Genomic DNA, 17,338 nt, shown 5'->3' with positions numbered 1-17,338 from the left:
TTTGGAACCTGTGTCCAGAAACACCATTGTGATCATTCTATTGTATCATACACATCTTTGTATTATCTGTTCTGTATGATTTAACAAAAGATTTTTTGTTTTCTTTTTTCCATAGCAAGCCTTAATTATTCTTCAGTGTAGTACGAGTATCCCATAGAGCCAAAGTCTGTACTTCTTGGTTGTAGTCCTCATGAGTAAATGTAGAGGATTACACATGGAAATGAAAGATTTGAAGTGTATGCCAGGGAACTTTTGTGACCCCTGAAAGCTAGAAACTTAGGCAAATCTTTAAATTTATGATTCCTACATTTTGACTTTCGTCTGTGGACAAGTAACTGGATTTCCACCACAGTTTATTTACAACTCTTTCTCAGCCAATATACACAGCACCCAATAAAATGGGGACATTACAATAAGTCCCAGTAGAAATGGGGGAAGTAGTCTCTGCTGGTCGGGAGTTGCTTCAATAGAGCAGCCAAAGAATTACCTCAGCCTATAACAAGAAAAGAATTAGGAGCGCTTGTTTTCCCACAATAATTAGCTAGGTCTGCTTCCATCTTTAGAACAAACACCTTTAAGTTACTGATCCTACACCTGGTGGTATATTAGCTACATAATTTCTTTTATATATAAATAAATATATGTTAAGCACACAAGAAAACGAAAAGTTATTGAAATTAGAGGCAAGAAGTTATCCATTATACTCTTGGGGTATTAGTTATTTGAGGGGAATGTTAAACTATTAGCAGAGTATTACATTATGAAAACCAAATAAAGAACATCCAAGTCAGCTACCTCAACTGGTTGGATATGTAGATATAATGTGGAACTCATATATTTAAAGTCATAGATGTAAAATTACCAAATGAAACTAATAGCAACAGCGTCAAATACTTGAGTAAAACGAGAAAAAATAAAACACAACCAGTGTATTCAAAGCAGATTTATCAAAACTGACAAGTAATTTTGTGTGCAACAAGTTCAAAGATTGGGGAGATGTGGCCTAATGCTAGATCTGCTTACTAGGGGGCCAGGTTTGAGTCTCAGCTTCAGCTCAACAGCCTGTGATTCTTGGCAATTTACTTAATCTCCCCATGCCTAATAGTGTAATCTCTTGTATAGTGTAATCTGTTGCTATTGTAAAATGTTCTAATGCTCTTGGGCCAGGTTTGCGCTTTATAAGACTGCAAAATAAAGGGCTTTTTCTCTAAGGTGATGATATCGAGGTCCACAAAGCCTTTTTCTCAGAATCTTTATCTCTGGGCGAAACAATTCTGAGGTGTAACGTCATGCTTATGATTGTGCTCCTTATGTTAATCTTTTAATGATAACTACCTCTATGAGGGCTGTCCCCGATGTGGCCAACTTTTGCAGTGCTCCAGGAATTAACATCCTTTCCAGTTTTTATAGTTGAACCTTCTTATTTCCCTGAAGCACGGCATTCTGCACAGATGTGTCTCAATCAGTTCCTCTGACATTCTATGTTGACAAGAAGTGTCAAAGCACCAGGGATATAATAAGCCCTTTTTTTGTGGAGTTTTCTATAGCGCTAACCAGACCCGAAGTTATCAGAGCCCTTTGCTTGAGCACCAGTTACGCTACGGACAGACACATTCATTTTTGTTTGGCACAGGGAGATTAAGTAATTTGCCCAGAATCACAGAATGTTGAGCATCCCTCCTGAGACTCGAACCCAGTTCCCCAGCTCCGAGGTTGACCACCCTAGCCGTTAGGCCAAATTCTCTCCTCAAAAACAAAGATTATCCTAACCCACTACCGGCTAGTCTAATCCACTCCCTGTCTCTTCCTTAAAGTTTTTGGCTATCTTTGAACCCTGACACTTTTTAACATGTGCTTGTGAACCAAGCACTGCACGTTTTAATCAAATTTAGATTAGATTGTGAATAGAAAGGTCTGGTCTCTTCATTCAAATTCAGATACCACTTGTCTTTCTTTTTCTTTTTTTTTATTATTGCAGAAGCAGACGGAGATATGGCCCGGGCAGACAGTAAAGAATTGATAGCGGGATTGTTGGCTGGAGCTGCAGGGATCAGCTTGGCCATTGTGTGGTACAAAAAGAGTCGAAATCCAAGATCTGGCATTCAGTTATCAAACTTTCTGTCTTTCTCAAACAAACTGCAGTCAGCCCCACCCCATGCCTCAGTCCAGAACAATCAAGGTGCTATAGTGGCATTGCAAGGAAGACAGCTGCAGATGCTGGACAAGCTGAACTGTTTGTTGATGAGTGTGGAAGAACTGAAGAATGAGGTCAAATATCTGAAAGAGAGCATTCCAAAGCTAGAGGACCAAATCCGTGACGAGCTCAGGGGCAAACCAGAATCTCGCCGGATCAGCCCACTCCATAAAGCATCCAAAAGGAAAAAACTTGACTCGGCGAGAGGTTCAACAGAACTGCATAGCTCTGAAGAGGCAGAAAGTGAAGGAGGGTAAGTCTCTGATAATGTTATATACAGCTGTCAACCTAAAAAGGCTCAGGTCACTGCTTAAACAGTATGCAGATTAAGCCTTGAGAGAATCGACAGGAGGAAGAGATTGTAGAGATCCTTACAAAATATATATGTACTCTGTGGAGAAAGTAAAAAAAGTTAAACATCATGTTTAAGAACTTTCCACCTGCTGCAAATAGTAAATGCTTCAATTTCCTGAGTGAATAGTTGAAGTCTTCAACTGGTGTGGATTTCTGGGTGAGCTCTTGGGAATCTTTATGACTTCCCTTAAAGTTGGAAATGTACTGATAAAATATCTTACTTTTGCATTTGCAGCTTTGTCACTAAGGTCCACAGTGAGTCAATCTAGTGACCCCATATTTTGCTAAAAGCTAACATCGTGCTGGATCACAACAGATGTACTCCATTAGATCTCGCTCCTTTTCACTCTATTCTTCCCTGTTTTTTAAAACCAGGGATTTGTTATTTTTTTTAATTTTAAGTTTGATCGCTATGTCTGACAACATTTGTGATTCTTTTAAACACTCCTTCTGACAGCAGTCTTATTCTGTTGGAAAATTTGAAGGATTGCTAGAGTACATTAGTTTTGAAATCCACATTTTCAGCTTTGACACAAATCAATGCCTTCTGAGCTCTGTTTACTTAGACTTACTGAAGATCATGAGATGCATGGGAGCAGTGTGCATTTTTATGTACATTTAAAAAAGTTTACTCGCAGTCAAATCTGGAAATGCCTGGAACATCATGTGCATCTGGAATTTACTCCAGTATAAATTGAAGGTACTTCAGGCAACACTTCAATGATACAGTATCAGATAGCGCATGATAATCTTTCATGCTCCCAGCATCTTCTAATTTGCTATGAAGAAAATCCTGGGAAACATGTCCCACATGTCTTCTTCGTGTTCAAATACTTTGCCAAATTGTTGATTTTTCTTGTTGACACATGCATTAGCAATTTGAACAATTCTACAGGTTACTCATACTTCTTAATACAGAACAAACACAATTTTGAGCATTTTCGTGAAGCAGATTATCCTTTGAGAATACAAACCTTACATCCTTTCATGACACATTGAGCTACAAAGTTTAGACTTCGTGGGCTGCCCTCTTAAGAAGTAGTCTGTTTTGTGTACTTTTAATTGTGATTTACATCCTAAATTTAGTCTGCTCAAAGGTGTTGTTAACTGTTTAAGCCTTTCAACTACACTGCACTTGTTCACAAAGAGAGAGAGAGGGAGCATTGGTCAAGTGGGTTTTTAATGACACTCCTCTACCTACTCTTTACTGCCTTTCTAGCATTAAGCAAAAGGAGCTCACTAGCAGAACAGGCAGAGTTCAAGGAATAGCTTATATCTGATGTCCCAGTTAAGCATTTGATGTCAAGGAAGGAACTTAAAACTGATCTATTCAGATGATGCTTTAGTGGGTAGCACACCAGAGCATGACTCAACCCTCTCCCCTTTAGTAGGCAGCAAGTCCTCCCACTCGCTTTGCCCTCCTGATTCAAGAAGAAGCTCCAAATATTTTTTTTCATTTGAGTACAACCCAGACTTTCAACACCTAGCACCCACAGTATCTAATTGTGCTTTGATGTGTCCATCATGCAACAAGCTTAATAGCCTGCATATTACTCAAAACTAAAAAAGTAAATAGATTTCTTTTGATGCCTTTTGCACCCTTGTGCTTTCTTTATCCCTCATTTAGTTCTTTAATTTTGACTTCTCTCACACATGGATCTAGATAAAAGAGAAAGGATAAATTCCTCACCAGGTTTTTAGTTCGCCGTCACCTCACCCCTTTCTGCAAAAAGCCATCCTTTGGCAGCACATCTCTAGCTCATCTGTATAGCTTTTGGCCTGAGGTCCAATGGAATACACAGTTGAAGCAAATAGGAGGGTCAACTGGGACGCATCTGAATTTCTAAGATAGATGTGTTTGGACTCCCACAATTCACTACTGAAGAGCATCAGAAGAGCATTGGCAAATAGTGCCATGAGGTTTTGGCTAAAACTGCAGGACATACTACACAGAGGAATAATATTTTCTTTTGCGTTCTAGCATGGGTGAATTTAGATCTGGTGTCTTCTCATTATTACTAGCTGATTGTTTGCAGAAAATGATTTTATTCACACCCCAATACGTACGCCAATCCTGACAGTAACTGCTAAGTGTTGGTCTGTGGCATGCTGAGTTAGATTAATTGATTATATTATTATAAGAATGTCTCTTTGCTGCTCCTGTTCCCTTGGCTTCATGCACTCATTTAAGTAGGACAACCCTTTCACCAAATTCTACGATTGTTGAGCTTCCCAATTTGGAATTAGAATTCTTCCATGATTCATATTTTGTTATATAGAAAAATTTACACTGTTTCAGTGTCACCGTGTCAAATACTATATTATTGTTTCTGCTAGAAAAGGAGGAGTACCCGAGTTAATTAGGAGTTAATAAAAAATATCACTGTCTTTTAAATGATGGTTAAGTACGTGCTTATGACACCTTCTTGTTAGTTGGACTCAGTCTCTACAGTAGTATTATAATTGACAAAATGCATATCTTTGCAGTGGCATACAGAGTTGAAGTTGTTAAAGGGCATCTACTACCTCATGTGACTTGTTTCGCCATGTAAAAAGGAAATATTCTATACCAATAGCAAGTGTTTAGTCTTGCCTGCGAGGGATACATCCGCTGCATGCGCTCTCACTTGCAAGAGATATTGCTTACAAGAAGGGGCTTGCAGCACGCCCATTGCTTCACGTTTGTTGGCTTCATTGTCACTCCTATTTGCTGCCTTCCAATTGGGCAGCGCATGCTGGCTTTGCTTCCTGTTCTTTTTCTGGAGCATTATTGATTGCTTGATTGCTTTTTTTCTGCTGATCGCACTGTGATCCCTGTTGAAACTCTAGCCATTTGTAGAAATTGTTTACCATGCCACATGACCTTTAAAGAAACCTTTTTCTCCATTGAAAACGATGTTTATTGAGACAACAGTTGGTTTTTGCTGTTATTGTGACAACAGGTGTTGTCTGCTTCCAAATGAATTTTCACTAAGACATCTACATGGGCGAAATTGCTTTCTTTATGTGGTAGGACTGTTTGCCAAATGTCAAATTTTTTCAATTTCATGCATGGGAAGGTTAACCGATTTGCACAGAATCCTAGGGGTGTTGTGCCGAAACCTAACAGGCCGACTTTTATAGCAGCGTGGCTGCGGTGCAGCATGCCAATAAAATATCCAGCGTAAATGCACATTTGAAAAATATAAAAGCTCATTAGCCCTAGCTGTGTCATAGTGCTTTTTAGAATTAGTTGTAGCCACACTGCAAAGCATGGGCACTGCTGTACAGCATGGGTACAAGACATTGGTAAAGTCAATAGCTCTCATAGGCGAGACCTATTAGCTGTACTAATTCCCCTAAGCCATTTATAGGCCTTTTTATGAACCACAGAAAAACCTCCTACTCGAAAAGATTGGCTGAAGCCCTCAAACACCTTCATTCACTCTTCATTCTTTTTACGATGTGTTTAAGATAAGTAACCAATATCCACGCTTTGCTGTGCTTGCTTTTTTAAAATGTATTTAAAAAATATATATATTTTCATCAAAGCGGGCACATATATACAACAATAACAATAACAAAAAGAAAAATCAGCTGGAGGTTTTAAATTTACACATTAGGCGAAGACACTAATAAACAGAAAAAAACGAGCAGAAATTGTTACAAAAGGGGTACAGAACAATTTCATACAGAACTGTCAATAATTAAATTATTCCAGCCAAAATCAATGGTCTCCACAGTAATTCTAGCTTAACTAAAGAACGGACCCCCCCTTGTTTTAGCCAAGGCTGCCTCTAGTCCGTACGTCTCTCTAATAATAGATCACCAATCCTCAACCGAGGGCGGTACTTTAGAGACTCACAACCGGGTGACGGCCAATCTGGCAGCCGCCATCAAAATTGAAAAAAGTTGGGCGCCTGCCAAGTTATCCTCCTTATAGCCCAGTAATATTTCGAGATTAGTAAGCGAGGAATCCAAGCCTAATTTAAGCTGAAGTAACGGTTCGATTTTTCGCCAATAACCCCTTTAGCTCTGGGCATTCAATAAACATATGTATCAGATTGGCAGCATATAATCCGCATTTAGAGCATCTAGTCTTATCCCCCCATCGTGTTACCCTGAGCCCATTTAGTTATTTTTGCCGGGGTGTAGTACAACATACATGTAATGCGCAATTGCTGGAGTTGCAGACTTACAGAGTGAACTGAATCCTTGACCTGACCCAGAGCCTTTTTAATCACTCCCGGTGTAACACATATACCCAAAGTTTGACTCCAGCGCTCTGCTAATTTCTCGCTGCCATCTGGTTTAAAACTATGTAAATGTTCATACATTAACCCTCTTAGGGATTTAGTTTTCCCTCCGTACAAACAGTCCCAGATAGTAGAATGCCTTATTGCTTTAACATCCAAATTTTGGGCCAAGTAATCTCTGATCTGTAAATACTTGAAAAGAAAATGAGTAGGAAGTTTAAAAAGTAGCTGTAGACTTTCGAATGATTTAATTATTTTCTCATCATATATATCGCCTAAGCAGATGATTCCATACTTAGCCCAAAGTTTCCATGTTTGATCATGGAACACCTCGGGGAAACAGAGGATTCCCCCATAATGGACATTTTCCATGATATGCTGGCAATTTAGTTCTAGCAACCATAGCTGGCCAAATAAATACAGTGTCTCTGACCGTCTTAAACTTAACTCGCTTAAAGTAATTTGGTTCTCTAATTCCATATAAGAACTTCTCCCTCTGATTGCCTAAAATAAAACTAAAGATTGAGTCTGTGTGGTCTAGGCCCAACAGTCTGTGAAAACGACCCATAAAGGCAGCCCAAAAGTACATTTTAAAATCTGGAAAACCAAGTCCGCCTTGATCAAATGGCGATTTGAGCAAATCAATTGCCCTCCTAGGTTTTTTATATCCCCAAATAAAACTACTAAAGATCCCCTCAAGTTTTTTAAAGAAAATATTAGAGACTTTTAAGGGAATAGACCGAAACAAGTATAAAAACTTAGAAAGTATTTTCATTTTTATGAGATTGCATCGGCCCTATAACCCTATAGGGAGCTTATGCCAGATTTTGAGCAGTTTAGTAGTATCGTTCAGAAGCGGTACATAATTTAGGTCAATAATCTGACTGACTTTAGCTGTTATCTTTACCCCCAAATAGGTCACAGTCGTACAAGCGCCAATGATTGATTTTTGAGTCCCAAAGTTAGTGAGCACTTGGGTCTTGTTAGCATTCAATTTATATCCTGAGACATCACAGAATTTCTCTGCTTCTTCTTTGATACTTGTCATGGCCTCGCCTGGATTAATTGCATAAACCGCGATATCATCTGCGTATGCCGTGATCTTAAGTTTGGAATTCGCAGATTCCAATGGCTTAATATGCATACAAGATTGTAACGTGCGTATAAATGGCTCTATATATAGAGCAAACAATAATGGAGACCAGGGACAACCTTGCCTAGTCCCACATAGAGTCCTAAATGGAATGGACAGAGAACCCGAATAAGACAACTTGACTAGTACAGCCCATAAAAACTCCCACCTGACCCGATCAAATGCCTTTTCGGCGTCTAAAAGAATCATACCGAAGTCTATCTTTTTTTTCTTAGCAAAATCAAACGCTCCAATAGCCATATTGACATGGTAAGTAGTGTCCCTACCCATGATAAACCCATGCTGTCTCTCAGAGACTAATTGCAGCATTAACTGGGCCAGAGGAGTCGCCAAGACTTTTGAAAATATCTTGGCGTCCGCGTTAATAAGAGAAATGGGCTGGTATGACCTGCATTCTGTTGGTGCTTTGCCCTTTTTTTTTTTGAAAAAACACAATTTGTGTCATACACCACGACTCCGGTACCCGCCCACTTGCAGACACAGATTGTATTACCCTACTGAGAGGCAAAAGCAAAATCTTTTAAAAAGATTTATAGAATTCTAATGGTATTGAGTCATCCCTAGCAGCCTTCCCTATTGGCAATGCTAAGACTGCCAGATCCACTTCTTCCACAGTTACAGTCATATATAACATAGAGGCTTCCTCAGGTTCTACTGTAGGCAGACAGCTATGTTGGAGATATCTAGGTATCTCCTCTTCATTTGATGTCCAAGTGAGTGAGTAGAGCTGCTTATAGAACAACAGAAATTGCTCTAAAATAGCTGAAGACTTGGTATATAACCGCCCATCCATGCCCTTTATTGCATTTAACTTTGTTTTAGCCTTCGCCTCCGCTGTCTGATAGGCAAGCATCTGCCCTATATGTTCCCATATTCATATTGTTTTAATCGATATTTATTATAACTAGCCACAATTTGTCCTTGAGGAATTGCTTCACCAAAGTTCTTGCATCTATTAACGATAGGAGCAAACTATCTTGATTCCTCTGAGCATTTTTTACTGCCTTGACATGCTGTTTCTCAATAGTACGCAGAGCATTCACACGTATCTCCATCTCCCCTTTGCGGTTTTTATTCTGTAGTAAAATGAATTTTTGCGTATTACCACGAACGTAGGCTTTCATAGTATCCCAAACAATTAACGGGGATGCTGTCCCTGTATTCTCTCTAAAGAATTCCTCAAGATTGATCTGCTACAGCAGGAAGTTATCCGGCTGAAGGACCAACAAGTGGATCTCCAGGCACACATGGAGGACCTCGAGAACCGCTCTCGGCGGAACAACATCAGGGTATGAGGTGTTCCGTCCAAAGCGGAAGGGGACAATGTCACACGCTTCTTACAGGAGATGTTCAGGGACATTCTGGGGGAGGCCACTGATTTTCCCATACGCATAGACAGAGCAAATTGCGCGCCGGGCCCCTGCCCCGCCACCTGACTACCCTTTGAAGGAGAGGTTCCTCCAGGCAGCACGGTGGAAACAGCCCCTAAGCTACCAGGGACACCAGGGGGCATTGTATCGAGACCTCCCCGCCATCACCCTACATAAGAGGAAGGCTTTCCGAGTTGCCACAACGTTTCTCAGAGACAAGGGATTTCTCTACTCATGGGGCCACCCCTTCCGACTAGTCTTCAAATGGCAGGGGTCTCTACATCAAATTAGATCACTACGCGACACGTGTGCCCTGCTGGGTATTGACTCTCCTGAGGAACCCCAACACTTTGCGATCCTCCCAAGAGAAATCCCCATGCCCCTCGCAAGATGGGTGGCAGTGAGTGGGCCGCTACCGGTTCATTTGAACCTGGGGCATGCGAGTCTTCATCAGGACAAAAGGATAAAAAGATGGGCAACCAAGGGATGTCGATGACCCTACAGAAATGTAATAATAAAGGGGGGTGTTACCCAATAGTAGTGGCAAGACTTGATCCTTTTAAAAGGATCAAGTCTAGATGCACTGTATAATTTGTTTTACAGGAGCACGTGTTAAAGGATACATACCTTGTTGGTTCTACTACTTAGGGTAAGCCAAAACCCCTTCTCTATTGTTTTAGATTGAATTAACCTTGCCACTACTATTGGGTAACACCCCCCTTTATTATTACATTTCTGTAGGTTCATCGACATCCCTTGGTTGCCCATCTTTTTATCCTTTTGTTCTGATGAAGACTCGCATGCCCCAGGTTCAAATGACCGGTTGGCCCTAAGTCGAGTCGAAACGTCGACGCTCTCTCCTTACCCTGGACCATAATTCTTTACCTAATACAGTGCTCATTGATGACATAAATGTCTCTAAAAACTCTGTATATAATAGTTATGTGGTAATTTTTTCTTTTTGGCCAGGTAGTCAATACGGCATAATTTAGAATACCGTCATTGATTTATAAATAATGTAAAATTGTGATATTTATTGCTGTGAATTCCTTTCTTTTCTTTACTCACTTAACACTCTGATCACACTCCTTTGCACGCTCCTTTGGGCAACCTTTCTATTGAATTTTAATTATTGGAACTTTTCATTATTGCATAAACTGAAATCAAAACATGAGACAATGAATTAAATACATTGTATGTCTGTTTTTGGGTTGTAGTGGCTTTTGTGTTTTTCACTCAAGATATTAATTTAAAATTGGAGCAGATCCGGTAGAAGTGCTCCTGAATATTTAAATGATTAAACGTAAATTTATTAGGTCAGATATAGGTTTAGACATAGGAATACTATATCTAAGCAAGGGGTGATTACACGACCTTGCCCCAGCTGAGTGATCAGCCAGTTGTGTCAGTTTGGATGGCCAGCCAGGGGTGGCAAAAGATATGCTGCAGCCCCTGGTAGGCCTTGGATGTACCTATGCCCTGGGTACCTATAGTACACACACTGTACAGGGGCTCATAAGGTGACCCAATCCCAATTGGTGATGTACCTAAAGTACATGTTGTGAATTTAGAGCGAGAACAGCAGGGCTGTGGGTCTGATTAGCAGGCCCACAGCCACATTAAATTGAAAACCAGTGAAGCAAAAAGCAAAAAAATGGGGTGACCATAGGATAGCAAACCCTACTCTTCTACATAACCCCCCCCCCCCCAAACGCAGGGACATTAAACTTAACCTTGACCAGATAAGTCTTCATGTTCTAAGTGGAAATACCTGGAGAGACCATCTGCAGTGCCATGGTCAGTCCCTGGTCTGTGCTCCACTGTAAAGTCCATCACATGTAGGGAAATAGACCACCTGAGCAGTTTGGGATTTTCACCCTTCATCTGATTTAGCCACAAGAGGGGCTTAAGGTCGGTCTGAATCTTGAAGTGAGTGCCAAACAAGTATGGTCTCAACTTCTTCAGGGCCCAAACCACAGCAAAGGCCTCCCTCTCAATAGCTGACCAACGTTTCTCTCTAGGGGTCAGCCTTCTGCTGATAAAAGCAATGGGCTGGTCTTGACCATCTACATTAAGTTGTGAAAGCACAGCTCCCACCCCCAACTCAGAAGCATCTGTTTGGACAATAAACTCTTTGGAGTAGTCAGGGCTCTTTAAGATAGGTGCAGAGCACATGGCCTTCTTCAGGTCATCAAATGCCTTTTGACAGTAAACTGTTCACTGAACCTTTTTTGGCATCTTCTTTGAAGTCAAGTCATTGAGTGGTGTCACAATGGACCCATAATTCTTGAAAAATGTTCTGTAGTACCCAGACAGGCCCAAGAAAGCTCTGACCTGTGTCTGGGTGGTTGGAGGAGCCCAGTCCTGTATGGTCTGGATCTTACTCTCCAGTGGTTGAACCTGGCCCCCACCTACAAGGTGGCCCAGGTACACAACCTTACTCTGCCCTATCTGGCACTTTGTAGTCTTGATAGTTAGGCCTGCCTTTTGCAAGGCCTCTAAAACCTTCTTCAGGTGGATCAGGTGATCCTCCCAGGTGGAGCTGAAGACAGCAATATCATCTAGATAAGCTGCACAAAAGTCATCCAACCCAGCAAGGACTTGGTTCACCAACCTTTGGAAAGTGGCAGGTGCATTCTTCAAACCAAAGGGCATTACCACAAATTGATAATGACCTCCTGGGGTTGAGAAAGCAGTTTTGGCCTTGGCATCCTCAGCTAACCTGATTTGCCAATAGCCAGCTGTCAAATCAAATGTGCTCAGAAACTAGGCAGAATCCAATCTATCAATGAGCTCCTCTGCTCTTGGAATTGGGTGAGCATCTGTCCTAGTGACAGCATTGAGACCTCTATAGTCCACACAGAACCACATCTCTCTCTTACCATCTTGGGTGGGAGATTTTGGTACAAGGACTACTGGGCTGGCCCAGGGGCTCTCTGATGGCTCAATTACTCCCAACTCCAGCATTTTCTGCACCTCAGTCTTTATACAGTCCCTGACATGGCCAGGTTGCCTGTAGATTTTACTCTTCACAGGCAGACTGTCACCAGTGTCAACCTCATGGGTGCACCAGTTAGTCTGCCTAGGTGTTAGGGAAAACATATGTCTATAGGCCTGTATCACGTGTCTGCAGCCCCATTGCTGTTGGTCAGTGAGGCTGCCTGCCAAGGCCACTCCATCAACTGAACCATCATCAGGCTTCTGAGTCAACAGGTCTGGGAGAGTGTCCCTCTCTTCCTCCTGTTTCCCATCTGTAGCCATGAGCAAGCCCATGTCTGCCCTGTCAACATATGCCTTAAATCTGTTGACATGGAGCACCCTGTGGGGGCTCCTAGGGGTGCCAAGGTCCACCAAGTAGGTGACCTCTCCCTTTTTCTCAACAATGGTGTGGGGTCCAGACCATTTGTCCTGGTGTGCTGCTGGGGCCACTGGCTCCAACACCCACACCTTCTGTCCTGGCTGGTACTCAGTCAGCACAGCCTTTTGGTCATGCCAAGCTTTTTGAAGTTCTTGGCTAGCCTCAAGGTTTTTCGAAGCCTTCTCCATATAGTCAGCCATCCTGGAGCGGAGACCAAGTACATAGTCCACCCTATCTTGTTTAGGCTTTTTGAGAGGTAACTCCCATCCTTCCCTCACAAGACATAGGGGTCCTCTTACAGGATGCCCAAACAAAAGCTCAAAAGGGCTGTAGCCAATCCCCTTTTGTGGGACCTCTCTGTAAGCAAACAGAAGGCAGGGTAAAAGAATGTCCCATCTTCGTCTAAGCTTTTCAGGTAACCCTTTTATCATCCCTTTGAGGGTCTTGTTGAATCTTTCAACAAGCCCATTGCACTGTGGATGGTAGGGTGTGGTGAATTTATAATTAACACCACACTCCTTCTACATAGCAGTCAAATATCCTGACATGAAGTTTGCACCTCTGTCAGAGACAACCTCCTTTGGAAAGCCCACTCTGGAGAAAACTCCAAGTAGGGCCCTTGCCACAACAGGAGCTGTTGTGGTCCTCAGGGGAATAGCTTCTGGATACCTGGTGGCATGATCCACTACCACCAGTATAAATATGTGCCCAGATGCTGTTTGGGGGTCCATTGGGCCAACAATGTCTATCACCACTCTCTCAAAGGGTATCCCCACCACAGGTAGTGGTATGAGGGGGGCCTTTGTTGTGCCACCTGATTTGCCGCTGGCTTGGCAGGTAACACAGGAGCGATAAAACTCCTTGGCATCTTCTGACATATGGGGCCAGTGAAAGTGAGGGACAAGCCTGTCCCAAGTCTTGTTCTGGCCTAGATGTCCTGCTAAGGGAATATCATGGGCCAAGGTAAGAAGGAAGCCCCTAAATTGCAGCGGTATAACCAACCTCCTGGAAGCACCAGGCTTGGGGTCTCTAGCCTCTGAATAAAGGAGCCCATCATCCCAATACACTTTATGAGTACCTTGAGCATTCCCAGCAGCTTCAGCAGCGGCCTGCTGTCTGGGGGGGTTCAAGAGAGGGTCAAGTTAACTGAGCCTGCCCCAGATCTGCCCTTGAGGGTCCCCCTGTCCCAAGAAACTCAACCTGATCAGGTTCAAGCTCTTCTAGGACAGTTCCCTCTTGGATCACAGAATCATCCTCCTGGCAGGGCTGATCCTCAACCTGAGGCAGGGGGGAGGGCACTGCCTTAACCCTCTTGCTCTTTCTCTTGGGTTGTGTCTGGTCTATAGTTTCAAGATCCAGCACAGGTTCAGGTAAGCACTTTTCGGCCTGTGACCTGGTCACAGCAAGGACATATGCTGAAATACCTAGCATCTCTGCATGAGTCCTATACTCCACTTCTGACCATACTGAGTTTTCTAGATCATTGCCCAAAAGACATTCAACTGGGAGGTCTGCACTTACCACAACTCTTTTGAGGCCAGTTACCCCTCCCCAGGAGAAATTAACAACTGCCACACTATGTGTAGTAGTGACATTGCTAGCATTGGTCACTAGGTAATTATCACCCAGTACAATCTGTCCAGGGTTCACAAAGTTAGGTGTCACCATAGTGACACTGGCACATGTGTCCCTGTAAGCTTGAGCCACGTTATCATTTATAAAAGGTGTCTGTCTGTACTTGCCCAAAGTATTGGGACTCACAGTAGTGGACATAGGGGTCCTCTTACAGGATGCCCAAACAAAAGCTCAAAGGGGCTGTAGCCAAACCCCTTTTGTGGGACATAGCCATGTCCACATCACAGATCAGGACAGCCTGAGTAGGAATCCTGACTAGGCCAGGATCCACCTCAGTACCCTTGGTTAACCCCACTATAGACTTGGGTTGGGAACTACCATTGCTGACTGTACTAGGGGGTGCAGGTGCCTTAGGGGCTGCAGTGGTAGGGGCTGTACCTTTCTTGGTGCACTCACTAAACCAGTGAGAGGCAGTTTTACAATAATTGCACCAAGGTTTCTTTGGACCTTCTTTCTTCTTTTTCTTGGAATTTTGGGACCCCCCCCTCATTAGAAGTATTTTGGGGGCCTGAAGAAGACTTCTGGTCTTTTTGTTTTTGATCTCCACCCCTTTGGTCTGCCTTTTTCTGGTCACCACCTTGGTTCTGGGGTCTCTGCTTAACCCTGGTTCTGACCCATTTGTCTGCCTTCTTTCCCAAGTCTTGGGGAGAGGTCAGATCTGAGTCAATCAGGTGTTGGTGCAACAACTGGTTCTGACAATTATTAAGGATTTGTTCTCTCATGATCAAATTATACAATCCTGTATAGTCCTTAACTTTACTTCCCAGTAACCAACCTTCCAGAGCCTTAGTGGCACAATCAACACAATCAGTCCAGTCCTGAGTCTGTGTCTTCTGGGTATCTCTGAACATTAACCTGTACTGTTCAGTGGTTAAGCCAAACCCATCAATCAGAGCACTCTTTAGGACAGAGTAGTTTTTAGCATCCTCATGGCTAACCGTGAGGAGTTTGTCTCTTCCTTTTTTTGAAGAGGAGAGTCACAAGATTGCTGCCCACTCACCTTGGGGAACCTGCTGTACCATGCAGGCCCTCTCCAAATCAGTTATCCACTTGTGGATGTCATCCCCATCTTTGTAGGGGGGCACAATCTTACTCAGGTTTCTATGATCATAGGACCTGTCTTTATCCTTAGGGATATTGCTGCCACCAGTGGAATCTAACCCACTTAACTTTTGCTCCCTTGCTGAAGCAAGTTTAGCTTGGGCCTGGGCTGTTTCCTCTTTCTCTATCTGAAGTTGGACAGCTCTCATCCTAGCCTCATGTTCTCTTCTCTGGGGGGAAGTCATTCCCCTTTGAGAACCCCTTGAGGCATTAGAGAGGAGAGACTCCCTGGAAGGGATATATTTCCCTTCTATTGCCTGGGAGAAGCCTACTATTAGGTCTGGAAAGGTGAAACCCTTCTCCATTCTCATGTAAGCTTAGGTTAGCCTGGCTAAGCCTCCTGACTTGGACCTGGCTACCATCTCCATCAGAATCTTCCTCCTCCTCTTCCTCCTCTACTTCTGGGGTTAGGGGGTCATCTTCTGTGGAGGGGACACCTTCACCTGTGTTCTCTGGGGGACCTGGTTTAGAGGCCCTCTCCAGATCACCTGCCTCTAGGACTTCTATCAGGTGTTGGATGGTAGGGTTGGAACACTGTTTCAACTTCCTTGAGGTACACAATGACCTCATCTCTCGAAAGTTGAGCATATCATATCTGGAGGGTGCCTTGGTAGGGTCACTTACCACAGGTAGAGAACCAGAGGGTTCACCTGTGCCAGACATGTCTAGTGAGGTGTGGTGTGTGCACCTACCTACACTGAGTGTTTACCTACTAGAAACTCTCTAGGAGTTGTAGTCAGGGTGTGCTAGGCCCTTTCCTCTACAACAGCTAAGTTCAGTAGAACTTAAGTATTTTAAGCTTTGTTAATGTACCTATGGTACCTAATGTGATCTTTCAAATGATATCAAACATTATAATGGTAAAACAGCAAGCTCAAATCCCAACCGCTGCACACTAATGTGAGAAGTTGGCCTGGTATATGATGTTCACTATTCTAGTAAGCACCTTGCACCAGTCCAAACAACCCTTATGGTGATGGTTGTAAAGTCAACCTTATAGACCAGCTATCCTAGTGGTAGCATGGACAAAAGCAGTCTTAGGCTAAACTCAAGAGGGCATGTGAAGCCAGCTGTTTTACCATATGCAAACCTTTTAAAACCAAATGGAAGGACACCACACAGGTTATATATTCAAAATATATATGTATTTATTTCTAAATAAATCCCATTAACTCTTTATGAGCACAGGAGCACAAGCGTATAACAAGTAACTTACTATAACATACAAAAGTTGCACAAATATGGATAGGCCCTGGTGCCCTGTAAAACCATATACTAAAATAGTAGTATAAGAACCACGTCACGAACAATGGTAAGGCCTAGGGCCTTGGGAATCGCTGGGGCTACACTGGACTAACAGCAGTTAGGGAGCAGGAGGCCCACAGGTGCCCACAGGGGCCCACAGGATACGGGTGCAGTGTCTAGATGCACACGCGTGCACCTATAGAAGTCAATGGGTGCGTAAAGTTAGAAAGTTGCAGATTTGGAAGTCTTCCGACTGGACTAGTACTTAACCACTTAAAACTAGGACACTAGGAGTGTAAATCTCTACAGGAGCACCGCAGTACTCGCGTTACCTCACTCACAGGAAGCAGGTGCATAGGTGTCAAAGTGTTTCGGGTTTCATCGTGGAGTTCTATGGAGCCTTGGAGAAAAGATGCTGCAGGCAACCAGGAGAGAAGAGTCCGGTTGGATCCAAGGGTGTATCGAAGATGTAGAGCACCTGAAAGCAAAGGGGACAGAGTCTGGGTCACTAGCCAGTGACCAGGAAGGAACCAGGCGATGTCTGGTTGCGATCAGGTGAGGTGATGTCGTGAAGCTTGTCTCCGCTGCCACGTGGACCAGGAGGTGTCGATGACGACCAGGTGCTGGACACGGACTGTCCCACGAAGGCTCTTGCTGTCGACGGTGTCGGATCTCGATTCGGAGTCAACAGGC

The 17,338-nt window shown here is 43.2% G+C and overlaps 1 protein-coding gene across 2 annotated transcripts in view; it reads left to right on the top strand.

The window, feature by feature from the left end:
* Positions 1–17,338, top strand: part of RMDN2 (regulator of microtubule dynamics 2) — a 702,094-nt gene that overhangs the window by 29,932 nt on the left and 654,824 nt on the right. For both annotated transcript variants that reach the window (XM_078648597.1, XM_078648595.1), the window contains exon 2: positions 1,979–2,447. In XM_078648597.1, coding sequence (XP_078504723.1) covers positions 1,993–2,447 — 455 coding nt within the window. In that variant the 5' untranslated portion in view covers positions 1,979–1,992. The remainder of the gene's footprint in view (positions 1–1,978; positions 2,448–17,338) is intronic.

This window comes from Lissotriton helveticus, chromosome 6, assembly GCF_964261635.1.
Source record: "Lissotriton helveticus chromosome 6, aLisHel1.1, whole genome shotgun sequence".
NCBI lineage: Eukaryota > Metazoa > Chordata > Amphibia > Caudata > Salamandridae > Lissotriton > Lissotriton helveticus.
Note: the sequence above shows the minus strand (reverse complement) of the source record. Positions and strands in the feature narration are given on the sequence as shown.